The 13,574-nt window shown below is 41.6% G+C and overlaps 1 protein-coding gene across 1 annotated transcript; it reads right to left on the bottom strand.

Moving 5' to 3' along the window:
* Positions 1 to 1,511: 1,511 nt before the first annotated feature.
* Positions 1,512 to 13,238, bottom strand: angptl2b (angiopoietin-like 2b). Its single transcript, XM_038702490.1, has 5 exons — positions 12,738 to 13,238; positions 7,017 to 7,921; positions 3,980 to 4,173; positions 2,793 to 3,063; positions 1,512 to 2,675 (listed from the first exon to the last, which is right to left on the bottom strand). Exons 2-5 carry the CDS (start codon positions 7,894 to 7,896, stop codon positions 2,476 to 2,478), a joined length of 1,545 nt encoding a protein of 514 aa, XP_038558418.1. The 5' UTR covers positions 7,897 to 7,921; positions 12,738 to 13,238; the 3' UTR covers positions 1,512 to 2,475.
* Between the last annotated feature and the right edge of the window lie 336 nt (positions 13,239 to 13,574).

Raw genomic sequence — 13,574 nt, forward strand, 5'->3', positions numbered from 1 at the left:
GGTGCCAATAATTTTGTCCAGCCCATTTTTGGGGTTTGTGTGCAATTATGTCCAATTTGCTTTTTTTCCTTCTTTTTTTTGTTTTATTCCAATACACACAAGGGGAATAAACATGTGTATAGCAAAACATGTGTTAATGCAATACTTTTCTGTGAGGGGTGCCACACTTTTGGCCATGACTGTAATTATTGTGATGATGTATTTTCTATAAGCTTTGTTCTGTTTCAATGTGTTGAGACGCATGTAATGTTGATTGAATGAGTGATTAGAAGGTTCAGGAGGATTAACCACAACAAGTTGAGCATTAAAAATGATGCAATGCAGAAATTACCTTTGTGCGTGTTTGACTGTACATATCAAATAAACTGTAGTAAAGCCAGTGACTAGCCTGCTAAGTGCTAATATTAGTAGCTAGTAAAGCAAGGGCAGTTTCCCCAGGAGGTAATTAATGGCATAAAAGTCACAATAATACTGGCTAGAGATACACCTATTGAAATTTTCTTGGCTGATTCCATTTTTTAAAATAATGTTTTTATTACGATATATATAATTACGATTTTCTTCCTCTCTAAGATCTAGAATTAACAGCATACACAAGCATGTTTGTAATTTCTTTCTTTATTAGGATTCCCATTAGAACCATTAGAGGCATTGGTTATTCTTCCTTTCAATTGTATATAATGTAAGTATTTTATGTAGTATACTTTATTATTTCACCATTTTATTTCTACTTTTTTCCCCCACCTTATTTTAGTGTTTATACACAAACTTATTTTACCTCTACTTACATTCCTTTTCCCTTCAGACAAATACACATACCTACACCTATCTGTCTATATGTCTGTTCCTCTGTCCCTATCTATCTGCTCTGTTGACTTTCTTTGGCAACTTTTATAAAGTTGCACAAAAACACAACTTGCATCTTGAATTTTTCCCACGTGTGGAAGCTTATTGTTAATGACATTGCCTATTAAAACCAGTGTGGTACAGAATGACACATTGGCAGTGGTGTGTTCACTGTTGCTGTACACATTTTCCATGCCATGCTATTCGATTGACCCGGTCACCAGATCAAGCTGAAATATGATCGATCAGTGCATCTCTAGTTCTCATGGGAGAGATATCTGAGAGTAGGTGTGTAATTAGAATTTTTTTAAGCACACTGTGCTGAATCTACCAAAATTGTAAACCTTGCCTTTCTTTCATAAGTCATGAAAATTTATATTAACGTAAATCAAATTTTATGAATGTTGTTGTCTTTAAGAATCATTGGATAAACAATGTCACTTAAGTTAAATGGTAGGGAAGCTTCTTAAGAAACTACCATTATTAGCCAAATTTCACTTTATGGCTATATCACATTCCAGTTGAACGTACACCCTTTAAAATGTGTGGTTTTACTTTCACTTTAGGAAATGGATGAATGAATTACTCTTGTGGCAGCTGTTTTAACTGCTTGTTAAGTATACCAAGTATGCTTTATACCAAGAGACACACAAAAAAGAGAGAAACAAACTGTACATATTTTATTGCAACTTAATAGTGACATAATAGGTTATAATACATTATATTACAAATGTCTTATGTACAAACGCAATGTGTTGGATCTATTGACATCAACAAACCGCTAAAATATACAGTAAATACAGTGCTTGATTCATACAAGCAAATTGGTGGATACCTGTTCAAGCAATTCAAGAGTTCAAAACAAGTATTTTTAAGATAAAGCAGGACTTTGAAAAGAGTGTACCGCCTCAAATTTTGGTGGTTTGTTCTTAGATCTACTAAATGTTACATAAGCAGACTGTTACAAATGTCAGCTATTGGTGTTAACAGTTTTGGTTTTATGTTAGAAAAGGTAAAGGCACCATTTTTATTGTGTATTTCATTGTCAAAACTGGCCAGAATATCAACCCTGTATTACAAGTCAATAAATGTTACCGTTCCTATAAATTACACATTTGAAAAATTTATTTAGAATGAAATTAAAAGTCACTGGATATGTTTCCTGTGTCAACCTCATTTGCTTGTTACTGCAAATAATAATATCTTTAAATACATACTAAATATATATTGTAGAGTTCGTATCTCACTTAGTTGAATTATCGTGATCTGTTCCTTTCATGTCAAATTAGGTTAATATTGTTTTTTGCTCTCAGATCAAAGTGGATTACTGTTTGTGTTATCAAAGACAGTGTATTTAAAACAACTCCTGAGCAATGAGCGCATGTCTTTACTGAGTCATATGTGAACGGGAAAACAGTACAGACGGTTGAAGAAATTCTTTGAAGCGTCAGGAGGTATCAGTTTATCGGGCTGATGTTTTGTTATTGCGCTTTCAACATCATCTTTCTATCTGGCATGGTCTGGTGCCACCCCATTAATCAAAAAAAGATAAAGATCGCATGGATTTTAGGAGCTGTAAAGGTTTTTTGTCTAGTGAGACATACAGTACAGTATGTGTTCCTTGGTTGCTTAGTGGAAGGTGTTTGGGTTTGGACGGATCATCATGACAACTTTCTTTAGTGAATAGGCTCCTCCTCTGAACTCAGCCCAGTAGACTCCATCTTGGTAGCGGCTACGGTAGTGTCCGCCTCTGTACCAAACTCCGTTCAAATTTGAATGGGCACAAGAGTTGTACCACCAGCCTCCCTTCTGGTAATGGGCACAATTGCCTAGAGAGACATTGATAAAATAAATAAAACCATCAGGCTGCGTGCATAGACATACATTTTGCATTGAACACATATTTTCCATCATCCAGATTAATACCTTTTCACGTAAGATTTTACCTGTATATGCATCATGGTCTCTGTCCAGTGTTGTGAACTGTTTGCCGTTGTGCCAGGTGAGTGAGTCTCCAGCGTTGCCGTGGTAACGACCCACCCTTAGCTTATAGAAGTCAGCCTCAGGCTCTACTCTGAAGCTGGCATATTCTGCAAACACCTTCCTGCCAGACCAGTCCTCCAGCGTGACCAGCAGTTTGTAGTTTCCCTGGTTGGTCAGCCAGTAGATGTTCTCCAGACCCAGCCAGTACTCGCCATCAATATTGCCAAAACCTTGCTGTGAAGTGCAGAGATGTGAAAAACACTATCAGTAAGATTAGGAATTCCTTTCTGAATGGCCTTTGAACAGTTAGTTTGGATGTCTGGGGGATGATTCAGCGCTTGTGATCTGGAGGTTATTTGCTCTTCTACGGGGTTGTTTATCGTCAAGGAACATTATTATAAATGGACCCTCTGAGATGAGTTTATAGCTAGCATCAGGTGTCCAGATTTCCACTCTTATTTTGTGATTGAAAAGCACAGCAGGATACAGTTCACATACTGTGAAATCTGACATACTGGATGCCGTCTTACTGCTTTGTTCTGGCTCTGGTCATACTGTAAGTTGGTTTGTGGTATCCCCTACCACACACATGCTTTGAATCATGGAAACACCCCTTCTGATGAGTGTACAAATACAATTTCTGATCTCATGTGGTTTAAAGGTTTTTGTGAAAGTTTTGGAAAGGCACTGTTGCCCAAAGCTGAGATTTATTCAAGACCCATTTTTGGCCTGCGAACAAACGTTTACCAGTGGACTGCTTCTCCCTGTGTGAGGAGTTTTCCTTTCAATAGATGAAGAAAATGAGTTCCCCTTAATAATAACTGATGTTCTCCACAGCCATGTTCATCGGCTACCTCCTGATAATAAAAATATATGGTTGTTTTTCCTTATCAGGAAGGCTGACGCAGCCAGCAAATGTGATATTAAAGTACAATATTCACACATTTGTATTTTAATGTGAAGTCATTCACAAAGACCAACTGATATTGCTGGAATTATTGAGTCATGAGGCTGTGGCAGTGACTTTTTAAAGGTTAACAATTACCTATTCATTACTGTTTCACATCTGGTTAGTGTCAAAACAATCTACATAAGCCACCAGCTTCACTCCAAACTATGAGGTCCTTGATTTGGTGTGAGGTTGTCGCACCTTGTACGTCTCCCAGTTCCTGAAAAAGTTGACAGAGCCGTCCACCCTCCTCTGGATCACAGTCCAGCCACCTGGATCATGTCTCTGGTCACACCACACCTGCATAAGCCGGTTGGCATTTTCTGGCTTCACCAGGTACATGCCGCTGGCAGTGTGACCATCTTCCAGAGCCTGCAGACAATCCTTAAATGGGCCTGAACAGAAGGGTGACAACAAGACAGTTATGGCATATAGAATCCAGGCACTGAACAACAGTATCTTAAAAATTAAGGGTGTTAGACTCTGCTATAGGGAATCCCATTTTTCAGCAGAGGCTCTCATTTTAACAGTAGAATTGACTTTGGCTTCTCCTCTAACAAGGGAAATGGCTACTGGCTGTGCAGCCAAAAGAAACACTGGCATGAGGGCAAAGGGAATCCTAACTAGTGAATGATGAAACAGTAGCAAAAACGATCAAGCATCTGCAATGCTTTACAGCGCAGGATTGTTATTTCACTTTCACATAGGTTTTCTATTTTATGTTATACAGACACATAATTTCCAGTGGTGGCAAACATATTAAGGCCTCACATCATGTTTTGAAGAGGGGATTTCCGGGACCCTAAATTAATTTAAGGACAGCTTGTAAATCCTTGTCTTAAGCTGCACTTCTCTGCCAGTATGTCTGCTGAAGTTTTTTGTTGGTAGAAGTTGTGTGGAGTAACTGGATAGCCTCTTGTTATGAAGATGTAGTTCCCAGAAAAAAAACTTAATTGGACACAGCAGCTTGTCTAAGAAGAGTAATGTTGACAATTTATGCAGCGTTGGCCATGCATTATTCCACAGCAACATAATTCATGCTGCAAAGGTTTTGTAGATTTTATGTCAAGGTCAATATTGTTTTATAGGAAAATATGGTGGAACTCAGTGAAACCTATTTTGCCTGTGTGCCATTACATTTTTTCCCAAATTCCAAACCCAGTCAAAACACTAATGGTGCAACTGGCTCCCCAGCTTCAATTGGCTGTGAAAGTGTTTAAGTTCTCAAGCTTTCACACTTGTGTGGTTTGCCAACTGGCCCTGATTACAAAGAGTTTAAATACACTGGACTAATGAAAAGAGAATAGGGGGTCACACAAAGGGTTAGAGGTGAGGGAAGGGGTGCATCGGCAGTTTGCAAGAGATATAAAGACAGAAACAAAGCACTTCAGCTATTATACATACGAGGTCCTACTCAGCTGACATGCCACAGCATAAAAGTGTACAAATATTCAAAGTAAACTTATTTTTCTTTCTCTGTAACAAGGTTGTTTTTGGTTTTATTAAATAACTGGATGATACGTGTCTCTCGGCTCACTCTCTGCCATCCATTTACTCTCAGGAATGTCTCTGTTGAGCAGATACAAGCCAGAGATCTGCCCTGCCCTGCCCTGCTCTGTTCTGCCTGATAAAGTCTGCTGCTTTGGTGGAACATATGACTGTGCTTGCCGGTGAAACTGGAACAAATGACATCACTGGCTAACGATATCTCTTTCTGTTCGTACTTTACCCCCTCCCCTCCATCTCTCTGTTGCTCTTTCAGGTCTCTCTCTACTCCTTCTCCCTCTATTCTTGCATTGTGTGGAGCTCCCTGTTCGTGTTAAGGGTTTATGTAACTTTTTGGGGTGTTAGTTGCATGGCTAGGGGCAGGAAATTATGTGCCTCCTTTCAAACATTTCATACAAAGGCTACCGTTCACATGCAGCCTAGTGAAAATGGCCAGCTGCAGCACAAAATGTCAATGGACAAAGCTCCCAGTAGTCATGTTGAAATAGTTTGTTCTTTTTTCCACCATTTTAAAAATGAGGTCTCCTAATGAAAGGGAATGGTAATAAACTATTCACTGCAACTGATGGAACAAAACACCTTTCCAATATCATTACATTTAGCTGACACTTTTATCCAAAGCGACTTACTTGTCAGAGGTCACACGCCTCTGGAGCAACTAGGGGTTAAGTGTTTTGCTCAGGGACACTCAGTGCCTTGGATGGGTCACAGTGGGGGATTGAACCCAGGTATCTCACACCAAAGGCAGGTGTCTTTTCCATTTGCTATCAACCGCAAACGTGTTTAAGAGACCCTTGGGCTCAAAACTCGCTATCATTTAGGCACGTGTATTTTACTAGGGCCAACTCCCAATAATTGCCTAAACTGTCAGTCAATTAGTCTCAGAAAAAAACAACAACCTGCGGCTTTTCATTAGTGCCAGTGTCCATCAGGGGATCGTTTCAACAAAGACCTTTTCTCTTGTAACGCGGAACTCACTTACATGCCCTTCTCTGCTGTAGGCTCTGCCTGTGGATGCATTATTACAATTCAGAAGGTCTTAGTATACATCCACGGCTCTGTTATTAGCTCTGCCCTGACTGTGAGCTCGGAGAATTGTGGGGAGTGTTGGTGTTTAAATTGCCATCACAGGAGCTTTGGACCTCTGGGAGAAAGAGGTTTTCAGGCCTGGGGCGAGGGACCCAGCAGGGAATGCTGCTGGGTACAGCGCCAGAGTGAGCACCAGAAGTGGAGCGAGTGCCAGAACAGGAGCTGGGTGAGCGGGCAATGGAACCGGGCTCAGCAGCCTCCAAGCAAACACAGTGCCAAGTTGATTTACTGCGGCTCCGACCAGGACTCAAAAGACGATGATGACAGTCGACTAGGAAAATCTTTAGTTGGGAGCAGCCCTAGTATTCACCCTTCTTATATGCTTTGTGTTTTTGTGTGTGTTGAATCATGGTAATTAGATGATGTGCATCTCAAAAGGCTGTAGACAACAGCATTTCTGTTCTCAATGTGAGAGCCCTTTGCTCTGGGAATGTGTGGGATGTATTTAAATTGGCTATGACTGGAAGAGTGGGTACTTGTTGTTGTCTTGTGATTAATGAATAAGAGGTTTTCAATATTGGCTCAGACACGCAATCCTTTGTGACCACTGGTGTGAAGGCAACTGGTGTGTTTGGTAAGAACGCATCAAAAATAGAACTTTTACCAGAATTTAAAAGTTAATTTAGAATTATCTAAGACTCACCAGAGGGCTTGTCAGTAGTGGAGGGGCTGTGTGTGCCAGTGGGCATCGTTGGAAGAAGAGGCGGTAGAGATTTTTGGTCACTCTGGATCTCGTTGCTGATTGGGTTGTTAATTCGTGGGAGGGCAGGTGGCTGGTAAGGCTTGTTTAGAGGTGGTGATGGTGGAGGTGGCTGAGGCCGTGGCTGGGGGACGGGCACATGACGAGGGGGAGGGCGACTCTGGCACTGTTCTTCCAACAGGGCAATAAGAGTTGATTGGTTTGTGGCCAAAGAAGCCAAGTGCTGGTACTTGTGCTCGAGATCTTTGTATCGGCTAGTGAGCTGTTGCATCTCAGAAGTTTGGTTCAGGATCTTGTTCTCCATTTGAGCCAATTCTAAGGCATTGTCCCTCTTCCTAATGATCTCGTGGAGCAGCTGCATGTACAGCTGAGTGACTCTGGAGTTCATGTTTCGGCTCTCCTTCCTCAGAAGTTTGACCTCATTGACAATACCCCCATCCACCTCTACCAATTGCTGCAGTGTCTCAATTTGCCTCTTCTGTTTCTGTAGCTCCACATTTAGCAGCTCTAATTCTTGTTTGTTGACTCGATTCTCCAGCATAGCCTCCGGCTCCTTGGAGTTGACACAGATGGCTCCAGTCACTTTCTGTTGAGGCACAATGAAAGTGTAGGAGCACTTGTCCTGCTGCTGGTCAGCTGGAGCACGTTTGCTCCTTCCAGCATAGAGAAACTCTCTCCCTAGACCATCCTCACTACTCTCAAATTCTTGGGTCCTGTCTCTGTCTTGGCTGCTGTCCGATGGACTCCCCTGTGTCTGCTGGACACCACAGGCTAGTCCATAAACAAGCAGGAGTCCCAGCAGGACCACTGAAGGGGGATCCATGAGTTTGTGTCCAACTCACAAAAGCCTAAAGAGAATGGGGAAGAAAATTGAGAAAATGATTGTATTTCAGTGAAAGATAACTGACTCAGTTTTGAGTCTGTTTTAGAATAGTCTAGTACCTATTCTGGTACTAGGGCATAAATGGAGTCCTTCACAGCTCTTCTGGTTGAGACCAGAAGAAGACTCGTCACACTCGTCAGACTCACACTCACTCGTCCCATCCTCCATTACCTGCCAGGACAGGCAGGCACAGAAGCCCTGTGCGCACACATCTCAACCAAGGCAGGGCTGGAGGTCATTACAGCTCCCAAAAATATGGGCTACTGATAAAGATTAAATCTGAAAGGAAATCACAGGCTTGCCCTGCTGAACGCCCCAGTGGCTGTTGTGACTTTCCGTGACAGGAAACACATTTCATTGCAAATCATTTCAATATAAAGCACCATGTGATTGGAATAATCGTCATCCTACCCTAAGATCTATTAGCACTTTTCGCTGCTTCCTGTCATCTTTAGCTCTCACTCTTAAAACAGGATGTTCACGTTATTAAATGCTATCAGGTATAACTACGCTGGTTTGTTATACATTAGGCTTACTAATAACTTAATTTGTTTTTCAATTGTTTTGATTGTTTTAACTTATTTTTCCTTGTATTAACTGAGGGTGCTGAGTGTGGGTGAGAGTGGGTGTGTGAGTTAACTGTATATGTGTATGTGTACTATGTGTAGTGATGTAATGTTCTGTTTTGTATTTGTTATATATTTCTGTTATAGGACCCCCTTGAAAATGAGATGCTGCATCACAAGGGGCTATCCTTCAAAAAATTCAATTCAATATACATATCGCACTGTACATATCACTACTGGTATGAGCACATATGAACACACACAGTTTTCCCAGTGGCGTTTAAGTGTAATTCATTGAATACATCTGGCCCTGATCCCGATTTGGTTAAATCAGCTATCCACTATCAACACATGCTGTTTGAAAGTTACTAATCCCCTCGCTGCCCCTAAGAAAAATATTTCTTTTGTCTAATGATGTGCTGATCTCTTTAGTCAGTTGCATTGCTGTTAGTGGAGTGTGTTTAGCTTAGTTTGCTGTGTTGGCTCAGGTTCTCTTTGGGTGACTGCCACTGCTTATCCTTGACACACACTCCTATCTGCTCCCAACTGCAGGCCTGGACATCTTTGCTTATGGAAAATTTGAGACTCTACCAGATGATGCTATTCATGGAACTGTTTTTAAACATTGATCGTGTTGCATCAGTCCTGTCCATAGCCCTTACCAAAAGAGGGAAATAAGTTGCATTCAGACACTGAAGGCAATTAATCATAACACTGAACATGTCTGTTTCTGTTTTGACTGTTAGACTTACTTTAACCATCTAGCATGCTCTAAAATAATCTAATTAGGGATGTTACATAACATTGTCTTCTGTCTCAATCTTTGTTTCTGATTTAAATCTGAAATATATCCCAGTTTAGATTATAATCTCCCTTAATTTGTTTTTCCTCCATAACTGGACCTTGTAGCACAACACATAACTTTCCTCGAGTTAATGAGAAAGAAATGCTTAACATTTTTATTAGAAGAATAAGTGCAGGCAGTTTTTGTAGATGATGTGGTGTTATTAGGGGATGCCACTGAGTGCTGAGGAGAATGTAACTCCTGTGTAAGGATATCAAGGCCTTGAACTCCCGGGGCACCTTAATTGAAAACTGCTGCATATTGGATTACAGAGGGGTCCTGTGTAACACCTCCTCAGAGTCAAGAGGGGCCTGTCTAATCAGAAATCATTATAGTGAGGCCTATATTGGCTTGCTTTTTAAACATCAGGATTGCCAATCTTACAAGTGCTTCCCTCACACTTTTGTTATAGCTTATCTCTGTGTTAAAGATGAAATATAATAGTAAGCACAAAATTGGGAAGAGAAGAGAAATGTTTTTGTCTTGTTAATCCGGGCGTACTGCCAGCACATTAGGTTGGAGACATGGAGAAGAGAAATGCAGTGCTTTCCAAGAACATGACCCCTGGCACATTTGACCCTTCTGGCTTTATCTGTCTAGAATAGAATGTGTAAACACTTCTTTTTACTGAAAAATACTTGCGCACTGTACTCTTGTGAAACATGTCGGCCTTTTTGATATTATAGTTTACCTGGCCAGAAAGAAAAATCACCCACAGTGCAGAAGAACATAAGGTTTGCTTCTTCCGTATATTTTGTTACAGTAGCAAGTCCTCAGCTCAAACGTGAATGCTATGAGTAAAAAAAAGCCGCAAAGAAGAGTTTCTGTTTCAAATTTACTATGAAACTGTCTTTTGACAGCACAGTATGAGGTCTTTCATAGTACTAATCCTGCTAACAATGCTGGGCTGTATGACGTCACCTCACCAAATGGTGATTGATGCAGAAATTGTAGTGTCATAAATATTTTTCACACCATGCAAATAAAAACATCTTACTGAAATTATCTTATTTTCTTGAGATCAGACCCTAAAGAAATCACTAATAATAGCTCACAAGTAGGCTATAATAGTAAGATAATAGAGCGGCATACAGCCTGTCCCTTGTAGTGCTGATGACTGTATTTGGCCAGTGGCTCCTGCGGTTTCTCCCCCTGGAACATGAGCTCTGTGTCTGAGAAATGCTGTGTGATTTGCCCCCACCGCGGAGGAGTCCCATGTTGGACGTCGTTAGCCCGGAATCTCCTGCTCTAGGCTTCACTAAACTTCAAAGCTGTGGAGGAAAATGTTTGCAGCTTGGTGACGAAATGTATGCATTTATTTGTGTGCGGGCATGTACAGCATGTGCGTGTCTGCAAGTGTTTTTGCGTGAATGTGTGTTTTCAAATAACAACACTTGCAGGACTCCCAGGGACCTGAGAGAGTCCCATCTGCCCTCACAGAGACAGCCTGTTATTAACCCATCCACAGTCTGCCAGAGGAAACAACAGAAAGCCGCCTCCTCCTCTGCTGTTAACAGCCCCTACAGCTCATTATTGTTCTAACATCAGTTCACTTTAACAAGCTGCTATTGACTGGCAAATAGCTGCAATGATTAACTGGTGTTGAGAAGTGTCACATACGTTTACTCTGCTCAGGTCCTAAAGACGAATGACTGAACTGTGAATAAAATGACTGTGCAGTGAATAACCACTCTCTTTGTAATTTGATTGGCAAATCCTCTAGGGTAATTTCTTCAAGTCTGCTTCACACCAAAATGTTTTGGTTTTACTGTTTTCAGATGGTAAGTCTGTGTTTACACGACTCCTCCTCCTGGATTTTACTCAATGTTAAATCAAGTGTGATATTCGAGTACAGCGCGCAGGTCAGTGTGTATCTGACCAGCGCTGCACTCCAGCCTTTTTGGTCATGCTCAGCACATATTAATTAGAAGGTGGGCTGCCTCGCTCAGACTGGCTGATGTCTCTCACCCCAGCCCCTCTCATTTCAGCGTAAGCATGGCATTCCTCACATTCTTCGTCACCTCATTAGAGTGAGCTGCCATACACACATGGGGAGTCATGGGTGGTGGCAGACGGAAAGAGCTAGACCCTCTAGATGCAGGACCACTACTCCCCTTATCCCTGCCACACCTATAAGACATACTGCATCAACTGACCCAATTCATTCCCAGTGTCCTACTTTCTTTGTCAATGCTTCATAATCACATCATCATCCACAACAGGAGATCACAACACAACCACACAACACCTAATTTGTCTTTGTGCTGCATGTTCAAATTAGCGCCAACTCCCCTGAGAACTGGCAGTCTCCTGCATGACACCCAATATGTGCTGGATCACAGTTGAATTCAATTTGCTCATGGTACTCATGGGTCTGCACTATTACATTCCCTTGAGGGTGACCTAATTTTTTCCCCAAGCATGTAATCCTTGTAAGTGTGTAACTTGACATGTGGAACACGATTAACCTAAACTACCTACTCTGTTTGATGGTGTAGGATAGTATTTGTTGTTGCTTTCCATGGAGCAAGAGTTTTTTGTTTGTTTTTTTTCATTCAAATTAAGGTTTCACCATGTGTCTCATGTTGCTTGGTGCATTCTTCCGTACCTCAGTGGTGAGCTGAGTCTGACAGGGAGGCAGGGGGTCTCAGGAATTGTTTCGATAAGTTCCAGCATTCTACCTCAAAGCCCCCTTATCCAAATACTACTCTGGCAACAGTAACAAAGACGGGATTCAGCTGCCTACTTCCCAGTCCTCTTGAACCCAGGGGAACATCCTGAATCCGTAGACCACTTGACACGGTCAGGTTATCCTTTTTTTTTTTTTCTTTTTTTTTTAGAAGTGAATGGCACTTTTAGATATTAGAAAATAAATATTTGTGTCAGCATGTATGAATCAAATCTCTTGCTGTATATCATCTACACACCCTCTCCATTGCCCATGTGTTATCAGTAGAGAAGAGGCCTGCTCTCCAGCTTCCCCCTGCGCTGAATTAGCCCCCCTCGATCAGAGTCATCTGTCCGGTTAGTCATCAGAAAGCAGAATTACCCTTTGGCACCAAACAGAGTCAGATAACGGATGCTGCATGACGACTGTTGCATTTAAAAACAAACAATCATTATATAAAGAGAAGCAACTTAAGAAAAAAAAACAGCCGAAGTCTGACTTCAATCAAATAAGTGCTTCACCATTATGTTAGAAATGTGACTGAGTTGATTGATTCGGAGCTGACTAACAACTTGTTTTACACCATGAAAGGCCATCATTTGCTCTGTAAGATTACTTGTTACAAATTTGTCGTAATGTGCATGACCATTGTCACAGTTAAATAAACCAATACATATAATATAATAAATAAGTCATAGCTTACCAGATAACAGTAGAGTATTGATGAGGCTCCCTCAGTTGCCTTGCCCTCCTGGCAGAGCTGATTGAAGTTTCTCCTGGTAGAAAGTCATCCCAAGTGTGAAAGCTGCACCCTTGCGTCCTTCTCTCACCCTTTCTACGCACTGCCCGTCTAGTTACTCACTCTGAGTCACCTTAGTCCATTCCAGCAGTGCAGAGGTAGTGGTGTTCTATTATTAAAAGAGCGTCATTAGCCCAACTGTAGCTTGTTCCAATATCCACTTGGGAAAAGTTGGAACACTTTTCAAGAGACAGCTGGTAACTTTAGTTGGATGGTGGAGGTAGTTTCCTGATAAATGGTGAGAGTCCAGGGCAGGTTGTGTACTGTCTGTGGCCCGTTAGGAGAAGACTGTCACTTTTCTGTGGGCTGAATCCATCACTTCTGCCTCACAGCTCTAAGAGGCTGTCTCTCTCAGCTGCACCTCTCTCTCTTTCTCTTTCTCTCTCTCTCTCTCTCACACCCCTCTCTCTCCCTCCTTGGTGCTTTTAAATGATGAAAAATCCTCTAGCAATGTTTCAGTAGGCAGACAAATTGAGCTCAGAGCCTCCCCCTCTCCCTTTTAAAAATGAACACATTCTTGTTTAAAGCAACAGCCTTCTTTCTCCACCCCTCCTCCCCATGGCACAAAAGAGATCCACAAGCATGCACAACACAAGCCACACACACACACACACACACACACACACACACACACACACACACACACACACACACACACACACTCTACTCAAATTTCCAACCCCCTGCCCCTTGGCCACTTGTTCACCACCATCACTATTTCTGGCTTTGACGGCATGGTTC

This window comes from Micropterus salmoides, unplaced genomic scaffold (assembly GCF_014851395.1).
Source record: "Micropterus salmoides isolate LMB-PRFRI ecotype aquatic unplaced genomic scaffold, ASM1485139v1 Ms_hic_scaffold_7, whole genome shotgun sequence".
Taxonomy (NCBI): domain Eukaryota; kingdom Metazoa; phylum Chordata; class Actinopteri; order Centrarchiformes; family Centrarchidae; genus Micropterus; species Micropterus salmoides.

Excerpts from the sequence above, each read along its gene's own strand:
- angptl2b (XM_038702490.1), bottom strand. The coding sequence starts at position 7,896 with ATGGATCCCCCTTCAGTGGTCCTGCTGGGACTCCTGCTTGTTTATGGA. Across the intron at positions 3,064-3,979 it reads GGAACTGGGAGACGTACAAG|CAAGGTTTTGGCAATATTGA; the intron begins GTGCGACAACCT and ends TGCACTTCACAG. Across the intron at positions 2,676-2,792 it reads AGACCATGATGCATATACAG|GCAATTGTGCCCATTACCAG; the intron begins GTAAAATCTTAC and ends ATGTCTCTCTAG.